This window comes from Sorex fumeus, unplaced genomic scaffold, assembly GCF_029834395.1.
Source record: "Sorex fumeus unplaced genomic scaffold, SorFum_2.1 ptg000111l, whole genome shotgun sequence".
Lineage (NCBI taxonomy): Eukaryota > Metazoa > Chordata > Mammalia > Eulipotyphla > Soricidae > Sorex > Sorex fumeus.
In genome coordinates, this window is record NW_026606168.1 from 10,339,662 (window position 1) to 10,363,277 (window position 23,616).

The 23,616-nt window shown below is 44.9% G+C and overlaps 1 protein-coding gene across 1 annotated transcript; it reads left to right on the forward strand.

Annotated features, from left to right (window-relative positions):
- The first annotated feature begins 2,536 nt into the window (after positions 1–2,536).
- Positions 2,537–11,392, forward strand: PSMA4 (proteasome 20S subunit alpha 4). Its single transcript, XM_056135366.1, has 9 exons — positions 2,537–2,657; positions 4,006–4,032; positions 4,265–4,307; positions 4,551–4,713; positions 7,025–7,102; positions 7,392–7,480; positions 8,075–8,205; positions 9,678–9,801; positions 11,001–11,392. The coding sequence occupies exons 2-9, from the start codon at positions 4,030–4,032 to the stop codon at positions 11,153–11,155; spliced, it is 786 nt and encodes a 261-aa protein (XP_055991341.1). The 5' UTR covers positions 2,537–2,657; positions 4,006–4,029; the 3' UTR covers positions 11,156–11,392.
- The last annotated feature ends 12,224 nt before the right edge of the window (positions 11,393–23,616 follow it).

Genomic DNA, 23,616 nt, shown 5'->3' on the forward strand with positions numbered 1-23,616 from the left:
TGGTTGTTCCCAGTGATTTTGCTTGGGGGACCATGAAGTATGGAGATCAAACTGGGTCTGGGTATATATAAGCACATTCACCTTAACACCTGTACTTGGTTCCTAACCCCTTAACTGTCTGGTCTCAAGAACTAATTTTTGGGGGGAGTAGAGGGGTTGTTTGGCCACACATGGTGTTGCTTAAAGAGCTCACTCCTGCTCTGTGCTTAGGATCACTCCTAATAGTGTATGGGGAATCAAACCCTGGTCAGCTGCATGCAAGTCAAGAGTCACACCTGCTCTCTGGCCCCAAGAACTAGTTTAATAAAGGAGAACTTAGAACCATTCAATGGGAAGCAATCATGCCACAGAAGAATGTGGGATGATGAGAGAGAGAAGGAGGGAGGGAGGGAGGAAGGGAGGGAAGAAAGTGAGGGGGAGAGAGGGGGGGAGAGAGAGAGAGAGAGAGAGAGAGAGAGAGAGAGAGAGAGAGAGAGAGAGAGAGAAGAGGCGGCATTGAAGGAACATAGCAATTTGGTGTCAAATGCCTTTTTTACTTCCTATATTGTCTCCTCCAAGTAAGACTGAATTTTATCACCCAAATATGTTCAAGTCAATTGACCCGGTTCAATCCTCAGCACCCATATGGTCCTGTGAGCCCACTAGGAGTGATCCCTGAGTGCAGAGCCAGGAGTAAGCCCAGAGCACCACTGGCTGTGTCCCCCCAGGTCTCAAAACTTATGTGGTTACTCTGCCATTTTGCCTCAGCTCATCTTTTTGTGTTCATGAGAAGCAGAAATGACAGGAGAGAACTCAAACAACTCATAAACTCCATTACAAGGCCCAGATCTCCCAATAACTTTGCACCCAATATAAAGAGAAAAAATTCCTGTCCGCAGGATCTCTTCTTACAGGAAATAACAAATGATTCTTGCACCTTCTGGTTTTAAGAAACATAACATGAATTGAAGATTTACATAAGGATGGAAGTCACATAACAGAAAGGGTGGAGAGACAGATAATGGACACAGAAACAGACTAGACAATTTCAGTAAAGATAGATGGCTCAAATAGATAATGAACACAGAAATAGACTAGACAATTTCAGTAAAGATAGATGGCTTAGGGGCAGGATGACAGCTCAAAGGATTGGAGCAAACGCAGGAGCCCTGGGTTCAATAACCAGCATCGTATGTTACCCTGTACTGGGAGCAACCCCCAAACACATCTTGTGGCTGCCAACAGGGGACCCCAAGAGGGAACCCTGCCTGGCCCACAAGAGGGGGCTCGCCCGCACCCTCCCTTCATGGCCTCCAGCAGGGGACCTCAGGGGAGACCCCTGCCCTGCCCACACAAGGGGGCTCTCCCACACCCTCGCTTAGTGGCCACTGGCAGGGGACCCCAGGGGGGATGTCTGCCTGGCTGACAGAGGGGGCTCTCCTGCACACCCCTGCCAACAGGGCTCTCCCCTCACCCCCACTGTCTGTAGCACTGTAGCACTGTCCTCCCTTTGTTCATCAATTTGCTCCAGTAGGCACCAGTAACGTCTCCATTGTGAGACTTGTTACTGTTTTTGGCATATCAAATATGCCATGGGGAGCTTGCCTGGCTCTGGGCCAGGCAGCGTTCCCTCCTTTTGGTGGCTGCTAGCACCTGGCTGACAGGACGGGGCTCTCACGCACCCTACAAGCCAGCCAGGGCTCAAACCTCACACCCCAATGACAGTCAACTTGGGGACCCAGGGGGGACCCCTCCTGGCCAACCGGCTAGGCACCCCTATTTGCCGACAGCAGGGGACTCCAGCGGGCAGTCTTGCCTGGCACACACGGGCGGGCTCTCCTGCACCTCCCCCCTTCGTAGCTGCCAGCAGGGCACCCAGAGGGGACCCCTGCCTGGCCCGCACGAGGGAGTTCTCCCACAACTCTCCCCTGCAGGAGGCCACGAGGCGGGGAGGTGCGGGCGAGTCAGGCTGGCTACAGGCAGGATGCCATGGAACTGCACACCTCGACCAAGTACCAGGGTACCACAACTAGAGTGGGCAGAGCCCACCCGCAAGTATCACAACTAAGTGTGTGGGACCCCGTGCAATTGCAACAACGAAAGGGAAGGAACGGCGGGAAGAAGATAATTGTGCGTATACTGTAAAATTCCGCTTTAACTTCCTTGTGCATGGTGAAAATTCTCCCGAAGGTGTAAGCCCCATAAACATTGGCTTCGGCGGCCCAGACATGCACGTACCGGTACTAAAACTGGAAGCCAGATTCCAGGGGGAGCGATGCTAAGAGGCTGGATGAAGGGTCGCGTCTGATGAGCCCGAGACCATTTTGAGAACAGGCGGGAATAGGTAGGAAGGAGGAATAAACCAGGTCGACGCTGGCTATCCTCGGGGCGCTCTGGACCGAACAGCAGGGAAGAGAAAGTGAAAATGAAAACTTCGCATCGGGGCAGGGAAACCGGCTACGACCCTACCTTCCCCTCGGAGTCCCTCGGGCGGAGCGGCCGGGACGGCGGCTCTGGCTCCGCCCCCGGGAGCACTTCCGCGTCCCGGAGGCCCCGCCCCCTCGGGCGGTTCTGCGCAGGCGCGGCAGCCATATTGGCAGCGGAGGCCGGGGCGGTGGGTTTTCTCTGCCGAGTCCGGCGCGCCGTGTGGATCTCCGCTCTTCGCCGTGTTCCGCCTGGTGAGTCTCTGCCCCGCCCACCCCCGGGGGCCCGCGGGAGCTCGGCGACTCTGGCCGCGGGCCGGGGTCGCGACCGAGCGGCTCCCGGCCTGCACACGCCGTCGCGGAGCCGTGTGAGCACGATGACTGTGCACCCGCCTCCGGGTGACGGGCCGGCTGCGGGGACTGACCCCCGCCGGCCGCCGTCGGGCGTCGGTGCGCTGGGGTCGGGGGGACGGGTGGTGGGGGGCCCGGGGGGAGGCACAGAGGTCGCGGAGCGGGGCGCCCCGGCTGGCCGGGCTGGGGGCGCCCCCGGAGACGCGGGCGAGCCTCCCCGGGCCGTGCCCGTCCCGCGCGCGCCGCGGGGCCGGAGAGGTCGGGGCACACGCGGGGGTCGCTGCCCCCCCGGCCTCACCTTCTCACTTGTCCGCGCTTCCCCAGCTTTGGGTGACCCCAGCCAGATCGGCTTTCTTTATATGTTAGTCAGTCAGTTCCTGAGACCCCCGCCCCTCCCCGCTCCGTCCCTTCCCGTCCGATCCGCTCCCGGAATCGTTCGGTGAAGGATGTAATTGCCAAACGAGGGAAAACTCACTTTTTTTTTTTTTTTTTTGCATGAGCCCACGGGGCCCTTTTGGGGAGATCCGAGCTCATTTCTCCAGTCTGACCTGGGGGAGCGGGCCCTGGAGTCATATTTTCTTACTCAGTCACACCGAGTTCCCCACCAAGCATGGGCCTACCGGAATTGTAAAGATGTTGCCCGAAGATGACCATTTCGCGCCCACCCGGATACTCCCCCTTAATAAGGAGCTGGGAGAGCCGAAGCCTCCTGGCGTTGGAATCTCGGCACGATCCCGTTAGCGCTCCTAACTTCTTCATTCTTGTACTTATTTTGGTTTTGGGGAATCACACTCGGTGATGCTCTGGGGTTACTTCTGGTGGGACTGGGCGGGGAGGCCACATGTGGGATCCCGTGGATTGAACCCTGGTCGGTCGGTGACGGGCCAGGCGCAGTACCATCGCTCTGGCCCCATTCATTCTTTGAACTTCAGTTTCTTACCAGTTGAACTCTCCTGCCTTAGTAACTCCAGCGGGAGCTTTTCTGTTTCAAGGCTCCCAGTGAACTTTTTTCTCCATCTCTTCCCACCCCACGTTTGGTGACCGTTTTCACACTGATTTATAAATTGTATATACTCGCCTTCAGACTTCCAACCTGCTGAGTACAGGAAGGTATTTCACCATGCTGGTATTTCACCATCTCTCCGAGTGTGCTTAGCAGGTGTGCCTAAATGTTAACTGTGTGGGAGGATTTTATTTTTTCCTTGAAAGTTAGGGAATATGTTCTAATGATCTTTTCTTTTTTTTCTGGCAGGTGTTTGTATAAAGTTCAGCCAATATGGTAAGTTAATGCATTTGTTAATAAGCTGTTGCCTAGTAAATTATATTGCTTTTATTTAGCTTACAGACTTGCATAGGGAAAATAAGTGGGAAAACAAAGAGATGGGATGGTGTCTTACTCAGTTTCTTCCCATGCACTGAATTTTGTGACCCAAACTGTTTTGTAACATGGCTTACAGGGATTGGTTTACTTTCATTTGATAAGGTATCACCTTGTGTGCTCTTTCTTGCAGTCTCGAAGATATGATTCCAGGACCACTATATTTTCTCCAGAAGGTAAAGTAGAAGTTTAACTTTTTGCTTTTTGGGGGGATGGAAGTGGGAATGGGAATCTATGCTTTTCATACTTGCTGATAACTTGGAAGTACTTGGTTGCTTGGTTTGTATGCACCACAAAAGAATGAAGGTGAGCAAGTGTCACTCTTGTCTGTAGCCCCCCAGCATCATTCTGCTGTCTTTTGGCCAAGTGGCGTGAAAGCACAGAGGACATGTGTTTGTTCAATTCTTGTGTTTTTGTAGGTCGCTTGTACCAAGTTGAATATGCCATGGAAGCTATTGGACATGCAGGCACCTGTCTGGGAATTTTAGCAAACGATGGTGTTTTGCTTGCTGCAGAGAGACGCAATATCCACAAACTTCTCGATGAAGTCTTCTTTTCTGAAAAAATTTACAAACTCAATGAGTAAGTGAGATATTTGAGAAGAGAGTTTAGAACATCTCGTTTCCTTTTTTTCCCTTTTTTCCCCCCTTTTTTGGTTTTTGAGCTATACCTGGCAATACTCAGGGTTTACTCTTGGCTCAGAACTCAGGGATTACCTCTGGCGGTGCTTGGGGGACTATATGGGGTGCCAGGGATAGAACCCAGGCCGGCTACATGAAAACACCCTGCCCACTATACTATCTCTCCAGCTCCAAGAACATCTCATTTTTTTACTAATTGGGAATCTGTATATTCTGGGAGTGCTGTTCCATGTGACAGAATAGAAATGAAGAGTTATCTTGAAAATTTTTGCGTTTGAGTATTTTGGGTTTTTTTGGGGGGGGGTGTCACACCTGGTGATGTTCAGGGGTTACTCCTGTTTCTGCAATCAGAAATTACTCCTGGACCATATGGGATGCTGGGGTGCTGGGGATTGAACCCGGGTCAGCTGGGTGCAAGACAAGTGCCCTCCCGCTCTCCTATCACTCTACCCCACTTTTGGTTTGTTTGGTTTTGGAGCCAGACCTGGCAGTCCTCTGGGATATAGGTTTCGTAAGTCACACAGATTCAGGTTAAATCTGGTCCTGGTCTGGGTTTATCCATAGAAGTGCAATGATCTTGTGCAAATTATTTAACTTCCCTGAACCTCAGAGCCTATGAGAGTGGACGGGGCAGATTATGAAGAGAGAATGAATGAAGTACACTGGCATAGCAGGCCTTCAAAGTTTTAGAATGGACGGACACTCAGGAAGTTTGTTGTTGAAATGATTCTTAACCACAAAAGCCCTCCTGGTGGTCTGGGAACAGTTTGCCTGTATACTAATGAGTTCTTCCTACTTAGTGTTCAGGACTTTGCAGCAAGGCGGGGCTGGATTTGCTTGTTGGAGATTTGTCCTTCCATGGTGGATGTGATAGGCTTTTTTTTTTTTCTTTTTCTGGAGGGGAATTTTGGAGCCAATCCCAGCAATGCTCAGGGGTTACTCCAGGCTCTGCACTCAGAAATCATTTTCACTGGTGCTCAGAGGACCTTATGGGATGCCAGGGATCGAACACTGGGTTGGCTGCATGCAAGGCGAGTGCCTTACCTACTGTATTATCGCACCGCTCATGATTGCTGGTTTTAGGGGTCTTTTAACTGAGTGTCCTTAATCATAAGGAGAGAGAGTGTGTAGGCTGTTGGAAACAGGATGGCTCTCAGAACGGGGTGAAAGGAGAAGCTCAAGAATGGGAATTTAGCCTATGAGCCCCTCACCTTCATTCCATCAAATAGGGCATCAGGAAGAGAAAGTGCTTGCTATGAAAGCCTGGGGCCTCTGTCTTCCTCTCAAAGCCTTGCTCATTTTTGCTTAATCTTCTTGAAATTTTATTTAGCTATGTGCCTTTTTCATAGGGTGATGATGAAAAATATACACACTGAAGAACTTAAGGGTGCACGTTCTTGTTGAATGACACCAAGATTATTTGTTTATAATGTGTGTCTGGGCTCAAATCCAGGGTCTCAGACAGACATGGCATGTACTCACCACCAACCCATATCCTGGCCCCGTGGCACCAAGCTTCAAGTCTCCTTCATAGAGGCAGCTTTGTGTTTGCTTGTGTTGTAGGAAGTGAACCTGGGCCTTAATGTGCAGGGTGAGCACATTCCGTGCTTTGCTCCTGAGTATATCTCCAGCCCTCCGAAGAAAACTGAAAGCTTTTTGTAGTATGTTTTAGTTATTTTTAGTTTCTGTCTGAAGTGTGCTGTATAGAGGCTGCAACGCAAACATGGTTAGCTTCTAGTGGCATTTGTGACTACTATATTTTAATGTAGTGCCAGCAACCCAACCCCAGGTCTCACATGCAAGGCACTACCTGGCACTTGTAAAAATTTAGGTTCTTGTGAAATGGTTTGCTTCTCCTTTCCCACGTTGTTAGTGTTTAATAAGCTATACCATTGTTTTTTGCTTGTTCATTTTGGTTTGGTTTTGGTTTTGGTTTTTGGGCTACATCCAGTAGTGCTCAGGGCTTACTCCTAGCTCTGTTCTCAGGGGTCACTCCTGGTGGACTCAGGGTTTGGCTGTGTGCCAGGCAAAAGCCCTACCCTCGGCACTGTCTCTCTGGCTCTACAGCATTGTACGCTACAAAAATTTTTTTTTGGATTGACGTTGGTTCATGTCAGCATGTGTTTCAGGAACTGAGGGGCACGCCTCTTCAAATGGGTGCCCCCACACAGCATCCATGCCAGTGAAGAATTGGTATTTTTAATAATTGCAAAATCTTCCTGCTTACAGATCAGTGTTTTTCTTTCCCCCAGGGACATGGCTTGCAGTGTGGCAGGCATAACTTCTGATGCTAATGTTTTGACTAATGAACTGAGGCTCATTGCTCAAAGGTATGGTCATAAATAACACAGTTGGTGATTTATGTCACTTTAGATGTTTCTAAGGAAAACTCAGCAGGGATTAAAGCCATTAAAATAATAATTGAAAATTAGTACTTGAAGTGTAAAATGTTAACTATTAGCCATTCAGGAGATTGAGAAGCTTCTCTCCCATTCTCCCCTTTCCAAATTACTAGTAACTATTAATTAATGTCCCTATAGCAATGATTTCTTTACAGAGGTATTGGAGGGTATGTCTGTTTGAGAGAAAACCATGAATATGTTAATCTCTTTATCTTAGGTACTTATTACAGTATCAGGAGCCAATTCCTTGTGAGCAGTTGGTTACAGCACTGTGTGATATCAAGCAAGCGTATACACAGTTTGGAGGTACTGGAATTTTGGAGTATTTTATTCCAGAAAATTAAATGTTAATTTATGGGTAATTTATTTTTAAGATAATAAGAGCTTGAAAATTATCAGTTTATTTTTATTTTTAATTTAATTTTCGGGGTCACATCTGGCTCTGGTCAGAGATCACTCCTAGTAGAGCTTGGGGGACCATATGGGGTGCCTGATTGACTGTGTACAACAAGTGCCCTACCTGCTTTACTATCCATCCCCATATCAGTACGTTTCACATGTATCAGCTTCATGTTCTAATTGGCCATATTAATCTATTTCCACTGGATAGATTATCATAGGCTTTATTAATAGACTATTGAACTGAGAAAGTGACATTTTCAAATCTGGAAACAAATTGCTTTTTATATAATAATGAAATTCACTTTGTCTTTATTGTCTCTCCTGACTGTGTCCAAATTCTGGAAACAAAAGTGAAATTTTTGATTGAACTTATCTCTGATGACCAGAATACAAAGCAATTTATGAATGCTTAACTTCACAGAAGAAGGTTAGGCCGAATTTACTGAGCTCCATTATCTGTAGTGATGGTGATTTGGACTGATGTTTGTTTTCTTAAAGGAAAACGTCCCTTTGGTGTTTCCTTGCTCTACATTGGCTGGGATAAGCACTATGGCTTTCAGCTCTATCAGAGTGATCCTAGTGGAAATTACGGGGGATGGAAAGCCACATGCATTGGAAATAATAGCGCTGTGAGTATTTTTGGGGTGCTGTAAAATCTAACAAAATGGTAATGTGATTTTTTTTGATGAGCATAAACATATATATTTATTTATTTATTTATTATTTATTTTTGGCCACACCTTGCATTGCCCAGGTCCCAGGTCTTACTCCTGGCTCTACACTTAGGGGATTATTCCTGGTGGACTCAGAAAACTATATGGAATGCCAGGGATCCAACCAGGGTTTGCCACATGCAAGACAAGCACCCTACCCGCTGTACTATTGCATGAGCCCTAAATAATATTTTAGGGTAGTTGCAAGAATCTTTGTTTTTTCTTGGATTTTGGCAGGGAAGTGGGGTACACATCTTGTGCTTTGGGGATATTCTACCTGTAACGTTGCTGGGATTGAACCCAGGATTTCTGTGTTCGAAACATGCACTCTGTACCTTTGAGCCATCTCCCTGGCCCAGCTCCAGTAATCTTAATGTAATATTTGATTTTTTTGAGGGGTGGGTTGGGTTGTGCTCAAAGACTACCCTGGTTCAGTGCTCAGGGGTCATTCCTGGCAGTGATTGGGGGACTGTATGTGGTGCTGGGATTCAATTGGGATTATCTGCGTGCGGCGCAAGTGTCTTAGCACCTGTGCTGTAGTCTCATACTGGATTTCTGTTGGTGATAGATCACAGGAATAGCTGGAATTATTAAGGTTTATTGCCCTAGAGACCACTCCTGGCTCAGTGGTAGAAGGTCAGTCACTCCTGGTGGTGCTCAGAGAGTGTATTAAATCTGTTGCCAGTGGTGGAATCTTGGTCTCCTGCACACAGAGCCTCTGTTCCAGTCTGTTGAGCTGTGTCTCTGGCCCTGTTTTTTTTTCTTTTTTGTTGTTGTTGTTTTTTTTTTTTGTTTGTTTGGGGGGCTTTTTTAGGGGAGTGAATATCCAGTTATGCTTGGGGCTTACTCTGGCTCTGTGCTCAGAGATCATTCCAGGCAGTGCTTGGGGGATCATATGTGGTGTTGGGGATTCAAACTAAGCTTGTCTGAGAGCAGGCAAGTGCCTTAACTATATGTCTTCTTTAGAGAAGTGTCTGTTAACTTTTCTCCAAAATTTCATGTGATTATTTTAATTACTGTGTTTGATTTTTACTACTTCTTTAATTATTGTAGATATTAAATCTTTGTCATATTTTTTTAAAAAAGGATTTATTACCTAAGTTGATAATGGGAGACATCCTGTTTTTTAGTTAGGGGTTGTGAGAATAAGATGTAATTCCATCTTAGTTCTCAGACCTCACCTGAATTTTACCAGGGGACCCTTGGGGGCCTGAGGCCCCAGGGAGACTCCAATATCAGCATCACCGTCTTCTAACCTTATCCATGACTGTCCTCCCTGTCATTACAGTCACTTGTATTGGGGAAATGCCAGTTAGGAAATAGCCAGACTTTGTTTTTTATTTTCAAATACATGATTTCCTTTGTGGATTCTTCTTTTTGTTTTGTAGGCAGCTGTATCAATGTTAAAGCAAGACTACAAAGAAGGAGAAATGACTTTGAACTCAGCACTTGCTCTCGCTATCAAAGTCCTAAATAAGACGATGGATGTTAGTAAACTGTCTGCTGAAAAAGGTAATACATGTCCTCTCAGTTCTTTGGAAAGTAGTTGTCTTTGTTACTGTAATTCTGTTGAGATAGTAACCTTATAGTAAGTGTTTGAGGTTATGTGACTTAACCATGGATTCATTGTTGTAGAGACAAACTATGTTCATGCATTGCAAGCTTAAGAACTTGAAGGGTTTAAGAACTCCAAGGGCTAGGAGGTGGTACAGCGGATGAGGCCCCTGCCCTGCATGTGGCTGACCTGGATGCTGGTTCCCCGAACACCTCCAGGAGTAAGCCAAGCACCCCTTGATGTGCTTCTCCCCAGTTTGAACCATAATATTCTTGATAGTCATAGTTAGAAATCTGAGATATGTTATTCTTTTTTTAGTTAACAATTTTCTATTACTCGATGATGATAACTATGCTTATGTATGGTAGGGAAATATGTATGTAGTTACATCTTTTACTTAATGCATAGTGTACATTTCAGAGGTAATGTTTCTGTGAGCTTTCATACAATGCTTGTCTTCTGAATCTCCTGATCTCTATGCTAAGACAGTGTTTTTAATTTTAGATATTTAGTTTGTTATGTGGCCATAAAAACAATATTTTTAAATGATTTTTTAAATGGTAAATATTGATTTAGTGTCAAATAACTTAGCTCCAACTGTTCTTAGAAAAATGCCATTTACTTTCAGCATGGCCTCTGTTGTCTGCTTCTGTGTACTTTCAAGAGGTACTGCTCCATTTCTCTTACACAGAAAATTTCCTACTTTTGTCCATAGCCAAAAAAGCAGCTTTTCACACTTAAGTTTTGAAAAAATACTTAAACCATAAGAAAGAAGTTTTATTACTGTTATAGACTGGAGAGAGTATAGCAAGTTTGAAGGCTTGGACTGGAGAGAGTATAGCAAGTTTGAAGGGTACTTGTCTTCCATGTGGCCAACCAAGGTTTGATCCCTGGCACAGCTAGGAGTAAGCCCTGAGCACCACCAGGTGTGGCCCAGAAAGGGAGGGGTTGGAGGTGGGGGGGTAATGAAAAAAAAATTATGAGATCTAAGACATATTGTTTATTCTTATAAAGGTATCTGTGAATTATATTAAACACAAAGCATGAACAGTGCTGGGAAAAGCCTTAGTAATGTGAAGAGATTGAAGTCTGATTTCATATCATTTGTTTGCAAAGTGTGTCTGCCTATAACATAAGTGTATGTATTTACTTTAAGTGGAAATTGCCACATTGACGAGAGAGAATGGAAAGACTGTCATCAGAGTTCTCAAACAAAAGGAAGTGGAGCAGTTGATCAAAAAACACGAGGAAGAAGAAGCTAAAGCTGAGCGGGAGAAGAAAGAAAAAGAACAGAAAGAAAAGGATAAATAGAAGAACAAAATCAGGGATTTTATAACTCACTGGGATACCATTTCAGAGTAAAAGCTGTCCTACGCTTCCACATTGAGAAAACTTTGACTTCTTTTTAAAAACTTGTATAGTGGGAAAATAGGACATTACAAACTGAATTGGGTCCTTGTTATTTCTGTCGAATTGAATATTGTGATGATTACTCCTGATGGACATCTTTTTTCCCCCTCCCCTTTTTTGAATAAAACTTGGAAAGAATTGGAAATGGTGAAAGAAACATTTTCTGTTGCAATAATTGTTAAAGCTTTCAGAATTCATAGGATTATGATCTTTCTGGCAGCCCTTGCAGTTACTTTTCTTTCTTTTTTCTTGTTCTTTTTTTTTTTTCTTTTTGAGCTACACCTGGCAGTGCTCAGGGGTCACTCCTGGAGGTGCTCAGATCATATGGGTTGCTGGGGATTGACCCAGATCAGCCATGTGCAAGGCAAGCACCCTACTACTCACTGTACTATCTCTCTGACCCCAACCCCCTTGTATTTACTTTAATTTTTAAAAAATTTTTATTAGCGACAAACCAAGAGGTACAGTTGTAGACTTACAAATTTTTGTGCTTGGGTTTCAATTATACAATGATTAAGTACCCATCCCTTCACCAGTGCCCATTTTCCACCACCACAGATCCTAGTATCCCTCCCACCTCCATCCCCCCCCATCCCACCCTGCTCTGGCAGGGCATTCCCTTTTGTTCTCTCTCTCCTTTTGGGTGCTGTGGTTTTCAAAAGAGGCATTGAGTGGCAGTCATGTTCGGTCTCTAGTCTACTTTCAGCATGCTTCTCCCATCCTGGGAGGATCCTCCCAATACCCTTTATTTGGTGTTCCCTTCTCTATCTGAGCTGCCTTTTCCCCTAGAATGTGTGACTGGCCTCCAAGCCATGGAATAAACCTCCTGGCACTTATCTTGGCTATTCTTGGGTGTTAGTCTCCTATTTTGTTACTTTATGTTCCCCAGATGAATGCAGTCTTTCTGTGTCTATCCCTCTCTTTCTGACTCATTTCGCTTAACATGGTACTTTCCATGTAGTACCACTTGTATGTAAATTTCATGACTTCATGTTTTCTAACAGCTACATAGTACTCCATTGTGTAGATGTACCAAAGTTTCTTTAACCAGTCATCTGTTCTTGGGCACTCAGATTTTTCCCAGATTTTGGCTATTGTAAAGAGTGCTGCAACCTTGCATTTACTTTTAAGTAAGCTGTTAAAACTAACATGAATGTCAAATGTTATAAAAAGAGAAATATGGAAATCTGGCACAGGAGGTCTTTTCTTCTGCTGTCATTTCTTATCACCTTGAAAACTTTCTTACAATTTGAGCATGGTGGAGTCACTGCTGACCTCGGAAATTGCAGGCATTCATAAAGCATGGGAGCAAGTGTATTTGTGTGAGCCCATCACACACACACACACACACACACACACAGAGGAAACAGGAAAGACACCATGAAATTTCACCTTAGCACACCTCCAACTTCAGAAACAAATGCTTCAGCTCTCATTCCTCCTCCCAACCACTGTCTTGAGCTGATCCCTCAGGTTTGTCCCACCTTTCCCCAGGTGACCTGGTTCACCTGCCAATCAGAATGCCGCACTCAGACACATCCTCCAGGATTGCTGAGCTTGAATTGATGAATGAGCTAAACCAGAACTGAGGTATGGGCCTGAGGGAAGATACTGAGGGTCCTGCAAGGAGAACTGAGGTCATAGGCCCAGATGGTCATAGGCCCAAACGCTGTGAGGGTCAGAAACTCTGCAAGGAACAGAGCCCAGAAAGAAATCTAGTCCAGCCTGGGTTGGAGGGAATTCCACTGCTTAGCTTTTGCTCAGCCCAAGTTCTGACTGTATCTTTTCGTTTTGGGGGCCACACCTGCTGTGCTCGGGGCTTACTCCTGGCTGTGCTCAGGGATCTTCCTGAAAGGGCTCAAGACCATATGGGATGTCAAAGATTGAATCCAGGTCATTCATGTGCAAGCAAGCGCCTTGCCCGCTGTACTATTCTTCTGATCCCTAGACTATATCTCAACCTGACCCACCTTCAGCCTCACATATGGAAGTAAGGGGAAGTGCGCTGATAATCCTGTGGGTTCTATTTCCAGAATATATGACAACCATATTCACCCATGAGACTCCTCCAAGCCATTCAGTACCTCTCACTTTGAATTATCACAGTGTCCTAATGTCTCCCTTTCCAGCAGTCATGGCAGTAACCAGAGTGGTCCTTTCAAAATGTAACGTTGTGCTATTGCTTTGCTCCAGACTCTCCAGAGGTTTCCTGTCTTGCTTAGTAAACACCTAATTCTTTACACCGGCTTACAAGATCTCTATATTCTGGTCCCTCTGCTACCTTGTAGAATATCACCTGTTCCATTCTCTGTTCTGCTCATTCTTGCTATTCTTTGAACATATCAAACCCCTTTCTCTTCAAAGAAATACTTGTGCCTTGGGAATACTCTTCCCTCCCCAGGAAAAATGTATTTTACCCATTTCCTCATCTCTTCCGGGTCTCTGCTTGAATATCACCGTTTTAGACTTTCTGGAGCCTTGCGCGCAGCAAACCCGGCTGAGCCGGGTTCAATTCCTCCGCCCCTCTCGGAGCCCAGCAAGCTACCAACAGTATCTCGCCTGCACAGCAAAGCCTGGCAAGCTACCCGTGACGTACTCACTCAATATGCCAAACACAGTAGCAACAAGTCTCAAAAAAATGGAGACGTTCCTGAACCCGTTCGAGCAAATCGATGAACAATGGGAGGACAGTGACAGTGACAGTGATCGACTTTCTGTAAGGTGGTGGGTGACAGACTTGCCCAACACGCATTCCACCGTTTCCTGAAGCTGAGTTTTCCTTTGTAGCACTCATCACCCAGAATGCCTCTACTGTCTGTCCAGCCCACTGGAATATAAACTTCCAAGGAAGGATTTTGTTCCATTCAACAGTTAAATCTTAAGCAGTTAGTAAATAGTAATAAATAGGGTCTCTGATAAGCTGCAGAGAAATCCTCAGATACACCCCTTTCCATCCAGCTGAGGACTGTTGGGTTTTCTATATTCTGATCACTCCTTCAGCACTTTCCTAAAGTTGGGACCATTTGAAAGTAGTAGTAGCATACTCACCACCACATGAAAAGCCTTAGGATAATTAACTTAAAAGTAGAGGAGGGGCTGGAGAGATAGCACAGCGGATAGGGCGTTTGCCTTGCACGCAGCCAACCTGGGTTCGATTTCCAGCATCCCATATGGTTCCCTGAGCACCGCCAGGAGTGATTCCTGAGTGCAGAGCCAGGAGTAACCCCTGAGCATCGCCAGGTGTGATCCAGAAAGAAAAAAAAAAAAAGGTAGAGGAGTTTCCGGGGCTGGAGCAATAGCACAGTGGGTAGGGCGTTTGCCTTGCTATGTGGCTGACCTAGGTTTGATTCCCAGCATCCCATATTGTCCCCTGAGCACCGTCAGGGGTAATTCCTGTGCATCGCTGGGTGTGACCCAAAAAGCAAATAAAAAGCCGAGGAGTTTCAACATATTCAGTCTTTAAAAAATTCTTAAAAATTTATTTTTTAAAACAATTTTAAAGAAAAAATTAAAGCTATGAGGAAACATATAGGACAGGGGCTGTTCTTTAGTTGTAAATATATTTTTTCTAATAGTCGAGATTTGCACTCGGCTCTGTTCCCTCTGCTCTGTGGCATGTTTTTAGCCCTGGGCTGGAGAATCCTTTTTCCAAGGCATCGCCTGCTACATCTATAGTATAGTCTCTAATCCTGATCTAAGTGTCGCCTTCCTTCCATCAGTGAAAGTTTTTCATATACTCTTATCTGGGCGAATGTGTGGGTTCTAACGGGGCCATTCCAAGATGTAGGGATAATAGAAAATCACAGAGCTAAAGTTTGAAAATTTTAATTCAAGGGGCTGGAGAGATAGTACAGCAAATACAGGGTTTGCCTTGCACATGACCGACCTGGGTTTGATCCCTGACACTCTATAGGGTCTCCTGAGCCCCACTTGGAGTGATCTCTGAGTGCAGAGCCAAGAATTAAGTTGTGAGCACAGCTGAGTATGGTCCAAAATAAAAAGAAATAATAATCTTGAGTCTAAGTTCAAGATAAAAATCTTGATTTTGTTTTGGTGAGTTGTAAATTATGCTTTTTAAAACTGAATTGTGAAAAAAATCATGTCCCGGTGTATAATTACACTTTTGGTATTTAATCAGAAAACAAGACACTGGAATTTCTATAGTCTAGCACTTTGAAAGTGACACAAAAATAATCACATTCTGAATGGAAAATAACAAGGTGGATTCATTTGAAAATTTCCTTATACTTAACCATGGAAGTAGTGTCGAGAGTGGAAGTCTGCCAGTGGGGTATTTATCTGGGTAGGGTGGGTCTCCTGTGCACAATTCGATCCCTGGGTGGTTGATGGAAGCAGACAGGGCAGGGTAGGGTGGGGCTCCTGATTAGAATCCCTTTGTCACCTGTGGTGGTGGGAGCAAGCAGAGAAGCTCTGTCCCTGGGTCCGCCGAGCCTGGAGTCCAAGGTCTCAGAGAGTTCCGCTTATCTTGTTCTGTGGGTCTTCAGTCGTGCGTGGGTTTCGGCCGGAGCTGCCACGCAGGTCCAGAAAGCGTCCTGGAGTGTGGCGACGGCTGGGTAGTGGAAGTAGTGTCCAAATGCTGGCCGACTTTGACCGTGAGTGTGGAAAGGTAGGACTACAGCTGAATCTTACGAAGACAATGTTTATGAGAAACAGCCTCGTTCCTGACGCCCCATTCCCGAATGCAACAGCTATGTGTACCTAGGTCGAGAGGTCAACATGACAAATGACCTGGCACCCGAGCTGCGCAGGAGGAAGAGAGCGGCTTGGAACGCCTTCAAGAACGTCGAAGAAATAGCTAAGAGGACGAAGAACCAATGAATCTAATCAAAGCAGATAGAGTGTTAACTAGAATTCATCTGCCCCACAGGGACTGGGAGGGGTGGGGGGTGGGGTTTTATTGGGGTTCTTCATGGTAAAAAAAAAAGTATTGGTAAAGGGAAATGTGTTTGATATTTGCATGACTGAGACCTAAACCTGAAAGCTTTGTAACCTTTCCCAAGGTGATTCAATAAATAAAAAAAAAAAAAAAAAAAAAAAAAGGACGAAGAACCTCCGGCTCCGGGCACATCTCTTTGATTCCACTGTTCTTCCTGCATTAACAGATGCCTCAGAGACCTGGGCCCTACGCAAACAAGATGAGAACGCCATTCAGGTCTCCCAAAGAAGAATAGAAAGAGCTATGCTTGGAATATCACGTTTCACTCAAATGAGAGAACGAATCCGGAGTTCTGACATCCGTCGACGATCAAGGATCAGGGACGCTGTCTCATTTGCCAAGGTGTCGAAAATCAGATGGGCTGGTCACGTAATGAGATTTAAAGACAACCGTTGGACTAGAGCTGTTACCAACTGGATTCCACGGGATGTCAAAAGACCGCGTGGCCGCCCACCTACCAGATGGTCAGACTTCTTCGTCAAGATCATGAATGATCGGTTTGAGGCCCTTCATGTTCCTGGATCGAACAGATGCCATTGGGCTACACTAGCACGCGACAGGGACAAATGGAGACGTTACTGGCGCCCGCTCGAGCAAATCGACGACTAACGGGAAGTTAAGTGATTTAAGTAAGTGACTTAACCATGTTTCTGATAGTTTTAGCTGACGGGGGACTTGCTGATGAGTAAGACAGGGCTTCTGCTCTTGACATACAGACTCTGGAAAGGCAGGGCTGTACCAGCTACTTGGTAATTAATGTGGAGGTTATGCTGGATTCCAGGTGACTATAGTGAGGCTGGGGAGCAAAGGCTAACGGTTGTGCATTTGATGGAAATCCAGGAGTTGAGCAGAGCTAGAACATAGGTGGTTGGGGGAAACTGGGCCTAGGACCGCTCAGTATCTGTATTGCAAACCATAATGCCCAAAAGTAGAGAGAGAAAGAGTAAGAAGGAAATTGTCACCAGAATCCCCATAGGGGCAGGGGGAGAGGGAGAGTATGGGTGGCAGGAGGGATATTGGGGACATTGGTGGTGGGAAATGTGCACTGGTGGAGGGATGGGTGTTCAATCATTGTATGATTGAAACTCAAACATGAAAGCTTTGTAACTATCTCATGGTGATTCAATTAAAAAAATAATAATAGAAGGGAACAAAAAAAACTGGGCCTAGATAATAGACAAGATTGGAGATGTGCAGTAAGGTGAGAACAGCTGGGGCTGGAGAGCGGGAGGTACTTGTCTTGCACACACCTGACTGGGACTGGATCCCCAGCATCCCATGTCACCCCCCTGAGCACCACCAGGAGTAACTGCTGAGTGCACAGCCAGGACTGGCCTATGAGCATCACCTGGTGTGATCCAAAGTCTAAAAAATATTAAAAGATGAGAATAGTTTGTGTTTCAGGGAATGCAGAGGCTCCTGGCATTTTTTAAATTAATTTTTTAAAAGTTGTCAAGGGTTTCCTCCCCATCCCAACGAGACCCTGAGTCACTGCTCACAAACGGCCTCTCTGGCTCCTGGTCAAGCTGCTTAACGGCCATGATCCAAGAGACTCAGGAACAAATCTTGGAACTCAGCAGGTTTGGGCAGAAATCCCTCCAGACTTAATTGTTAAAATTTTGGAATTTCAAAATCGTGCAGCCACTGCTGCAGCCACGTGACATCATATGTTATTCATAACCAACAATAGAAAACAAATTGTCTGCTGTTGCCTTTTCAGCAGATCTGAGTTTTGGGGTAAAATCCCAAATAATATTGGTCTGGTTTCAAAATATTGAATGTAATCAAAGTAGAGAGAGAGAGAGAGAGAGTAATGTGGAAATCATCTGCCCCTTAGGTAGGGAAAGGGTATGGGATGGGGGTATACTGGGGTTTTTGGGGGTGGAGAATGGGCACTGGTGAAGGGATGGGTGTTCCATTGTATGACCGAGACTTAAACCTGAAACCTTTGTAACTGCTTTCATGGTGATTCAATAAATAAAATTATAAAAAAAAAAAAGTAAGGTGGAGTTCATGTCCAATTCAATCAGCTAATCAGTGGCTGAATAAATAACAGTACTCCTATGTTAAAAAAAAAAGTTGTTGTCAAGGGACTGGAGTGATAGCACAGCATGGTAGGGCATTTGCCTTGCACGCGGCCAACCCAGATTCAATTCCCAGCATCCCATATAATCCCCTGAGCACCGCCAAGAGTAACTCCTGAGTGCAGAGCCAGGAGTAACCCCTGTGCATTGCCGGGTGTGACACAAAAAGCAAAAAAAAAATTTTTTTTGTTGTCATTTTGTCATATTGAATGTAACTTATTACATTCAATATTCCAACACCAGTCCCACCACCATTACACCTTCCCACCCACCCCCATTATTTTGAATTTTCCCACCATCACCCAAGCCTGCCCCAAAGGCAGGTCCTAAATAATTATTTTGTATTGCTTGTTATGAATAATCCGCTAAAAATGATCCAAAAAAGTTTCCTTAGAGGAAATTGTGTGAAGATTGTTGTGTCTCACCCTGGAGCCATTAAGCCCTTCTATAAGCCATTATTAACATGTTGTTACAGGTTGAGGCTTTGTGTGCTATTTTTTTTTTTAATCGGGATGAGATCAGTTGTACTGGCATTTTTTGAGTAAGTGAGAAAAACACATTCTGACTCTGGGGGTCCAGAAGATGGAGGTGAGAAGAGACGGAAATCCCCAAACAGGCAACAAAGGCAGAAGGTTGCAGAAAGTGGCGAAGGAAGAAAAGAGGAGAAAGCTCCCAGAGTGAAGGGCAAGAAAGGAAGATAAGGAACAAGGAGGGACTCCCAGCAAACACTTAAAAAGCTATCAAGTGGACTCAGCAAACTACTTTTTCTCTCTATTTTGTGTCATACCCAGCTGTGCTCAGGGATCACCCCTGGCATGATTGGGGGACCAAACCCAGGACAGCCCTATGCAAGGTAAGTGCCCTACCTGCAGGACTCTCCTTCCTTCCTTCCTTCCTTCCTTCCCTCCCTCCCTCCCTCCCTCCCTTCCTTCCTTCCTTCCTTCCATCCTCCTCTCTCTCTTCTTCCTTCTTTCCTTCCTTCCTCCTTTTTCTCTCTTTCCTTCCTTCCTCCCTCCCTCCCTCCCTCCCTCCCTCCCTCTCTCCGTTCCTCCCTCCATTATGTGATGCCTGAGATCAAATTGGAGTCAGCCACATGCAAAGCAAGAGCTTTAACCCCTGTATTATCTCTCTGGCACAGAGTATTTAACTTTTAAAAATTTATTACTAAGCTCTGTTAAGGACTTTGTCATAGATACTACAAAGGTTTTCCTATTTTAGCATTTTCATTTTTATTTTGAGGCTGATATATTATTGAAGGATTTTATAATTTCTCAAGCTTTTATGTGCTTGTTGTTCATGTAGTATGTATAGATATTGCCCATGCCAAATTAGATAAATGTTATTCTAAATTCCTGTTTTTACCACCTTTATTGTAAACTATTTATTTTGGGGGGAGGCCGGGTTTGGGGTCTATACCCATCAGTGGTTAGGGCTATTAATGGCTTTGTGCTCAGAGGTCACTCCTGGCAGTGCTTAAGGGGGTCATGTGGTGTCATTGATCAGTTCAGGGTCCATGTATTTATTTTTTAAGACAGTATTTAAATTAATCACAAACCTTAATTTCATTGTTCAGATTAGTTGGTAATGACTAACTCAAAGAAATTCAGAATTACATGAAATATAATCATTATTTACCTTTCTTGGTTTGTTTTTGTCTGACAGTTCTGTTGATTTTGGGCTTATCTGTTTTTTGTTTTGTTTTTTGGGCTATACTGACAGTACTCTTGGCACAGGGAATCACTCCTGGTGGGCTTGGGGGACCATATGGGATGCCAGGGATCGAAACTGGTCATCCACATGGAAGGCAAGTACCCAACCCATTGTACTGTACTCTGCAGCCCTGTGACAGCTTTGCTAAAATATAAACTATAGACCATACAAATCACACACTTAAAGGGTACATTTTAGTAGGTTTTAATATGTTGAATTTTACATTATCACCACAATCAGTTTGAGAACACTTGAATCACCCAGAAAGGAATCCTACACTTCTTTGCCAGTACCCCATGTCCTCTCCAACCCTAGTCAACCACTCACTAGTCTATCATTTTTAGCTTGGTTTTGGTTTTGGGCTTTACCTAGCTTTCCTTGGGGCCTACTCCTGGCTCTGTGCTCAGGGATTATTGCTGTTAGCCTTGGGGCACCCACAGGAATCGAACCTGGGGTGGCCACATGCAAGGCAAGTATTCTACCCACTGTACTGTCACTCCAGCCTTACTAATCTACTTTCTGCAGTTTTCCTGTTCTGGACATTAAATGGAATAATCTAGTCTATGATCCCTTGTGAATCGTTTTTAACCTTGCATAATATTTATGTTTAAACCATATTGTAGCATGCATTGGTCATTTATTTCTCTGTACTAGATGGAAAAATAATAGCATGGATTTACTTCTTTTTATTTTTGAGTAATACTCCCTTATATGGCTCTACCACGTTTTGTGGGCCTAATCATTAGTTGATGAACATTGGAGTTATTTCCTTTGGTGGGCTGTTATTAATAATTCTGCTATATAAACTCACATTGAAGTTTTGAGTGGAATTATGTTTTCATTTTTCTTTTCTTTTTTTAAATTAATGAATCACCATGTTACAGACTTACAAACTTCCGTGCTTGCATTTCAGTCATACAGTGGTCGAGTACCCAACCCTCCACCAGTGCCCATTTTCCACCACCAATGGTCCCAGCATCCCTCTCACCATCCACACCCCATCTCCCCTCCCCCCACCCCACCCGCCTTTGTGGCCGGGCATTCCCTTTTGCTCTCTCTCTCTCTCTCTCTCTCTCTCTCTCTCTCTCTCTCTCTCCCCTTCTGTTTGCAGTAGAGGTACTAAGTGACCTTCATGTTTGGTCTATAGTCTGCTTTCAGGATGCGTCTCCCATCCCGAGCGGATCCTCCTAGCACCATTTACTTGGTGATCTCTCCTCTAACTGAGCTGCCTTTTCCCCCAGTATGTGATTCCAGCTTCTAAGCTGTGGAGTAATCCTCCCAGTACTTATCTTTAATAATCTTGGGTGTTAGTCACCCATTCTGTTACTTTATATTCCACAAATTAGTGCAATTTTTCTATGTCGGTCCCTCTCTTTCTGACTCATTTCACTTAACATGATACTTTCCATGTTGATTCATTGTTTTATTTTTCTTGAGCTAGAAGTAGAATGTTCACCAGGTACACTGTAGCACTGTCCTCCCGTTGTTCATCGATTTGGTCGAGTGGGCACCAGTAACATCTCCATTTTGAGACTTCTTGTTATTGTTTTTGGCATGTTGAATTCGCCACAGGGAGCTTGCCAGGCTTTGCCGTGCAGGAGGGATGCTCTCAGTAGCTTGCCAGGCTCTCTGAGAGGGACAGAAGAATCAAACCCAGGTCGGTTGCGTGCAAGGCAAACGCCCTACCCACTGTGCTATAGCTCCAGCCCCTTCACTAGGTGTAAAGGTAAAAGGTAAAGGCCCTCCCATTGATCGTCGATTTGCTCGAGCGGGCCCAGTAACGTCTCCATTGGAGACTTTGTTGTTACTGTGTCTGGTATATCGAATACTCTCGGTAGCTTGCCGGGCTCTCCGAGAGGGGCGGAGGAATCGAACTTTCACTAGGTGATACCAGTTTATTATTAGGGAGGAGTCAGGGACCTTCCCTAGTGATGCTTAGGGCTTACTCCTGCCTCTGTGCTTAGGGGTCACTCCTGGCACTGCTTTGGATATCATCTTTGATGCTGGGGGTGGAATACAGTTTGACTATGTGTGAGGTAAGCGCCCTACCTACAGAACTCAGTGATCCAGACTTTTTCTTTTGGCTTTTTGGGTAACACCTGGCGATGCACAGGGGTTACTCCTGGCTCAGACTAAGGAATTACTCCTGGAGGTGCTCAGGGGACCATATGGGATGTTGGGAATCAAACCCAGGTCGGCCACGTGCAAGGCAAATGCCCTACCTGCTGTGCTATCGCTCCAGCCCCAGTGATCCAGACTTTTTTTTTTTTTGCTTTTTGGGTCACACCTGGCCATGCACAGGGGTTGCTCCTGGCTCTACACTCAGGAATTACTCCTGCTGGTGCTTGGGGAACCATATGGGATGCTGGGAATCGAACCCAGGTTGGCCACGTACAAGGCAAATGCCCACTGTGCTATTGCTCCAGCCCCTCAGTGGTCCAGACTTTTAAAGGAGTCTGCTTTCCCCTGTTTCTTCTGATAAGAGTCCAATAAATATGGAAAATAGGTGGACTATTTGAGTATATGTGTATACATTTATTAGTTATTGTTAAAGTTGTCCTCACAGTTGGAGAGGATTTTCGCTTTCTTTCATCTTGGCAGGAAAAACCTCTTCTCTCAGTTTCTTACTGCTTGACACTAGGAAAAAACAAGTCTATTTCTGTACCCACAAGCCTCATAGAATGACATTCTCTGAAGAATTCAGACTCACACAAAGTGGTGATCCAGGTGTATTGTCTTATCAAGCTAATAAAATACTTTTTCTGATTGTAAAAGCAGCACACCTTCACTTTGGGAAATACAACAAATGATACCACACCACCATGATACCTTGTACAGAGTTTAGCTCTTGTACACTTCTCTCACTGAACCATTTTATTTTATTTTATTTTTCATTTTTTATAATTTTATTTATTGAATCACCATGAGAGCAGTTACAAAGCTTTCGGGTTTAAGTCTCGGTTATACAATGAAACACCCGTACCTTTACCAGTGCCCATTCTCCACCCCCAAAACCCCCAGTATACCCCCATCCCACACCCTCCCCCTACCTAAGGGGCAGATGATTTCCACATTACTCTCTCTCTCTACTTTGATTACATTCAATATGAACCATTTTAGATGCTGAGTAAGTGCACGGGCAGACTTTGACAAATTATATGCAAGCTATTTAAAAGTAAACTTATACTGGGGCCGGCATTCCATATGGTCCCCCAAGCACTGCCAGGAGTAATTCCTGAGTGCAAAGCCAGGAGGAACCCCTGAGCATTGCTGGGTGTGACCCAAAAAGAAAAAAAAAGTAAACTTATACAAATAAAGTTTCTAACAATGCTTGGCAACAGGATCAATTTTGAAAAAAATAATTTTGAAATACTCTTCAAAGATTCATACAAGATGGATTTTAAACAATGAATGAAGAAATGTAAATATGAAGTGTATTTGGTCCCAAGAGAACTTTGTTAGAATTCCTATAAGGGAATTATAGGAATAAATGCGAATAAAATAAATAAATAAATTCTAATAAAATGAATAAAATAAATGCTAATAAAAATGAAGTGTCATATTCCATTCCAGAAACAAAGGGTGAGGAACAGACTTTGGATAATACTTTA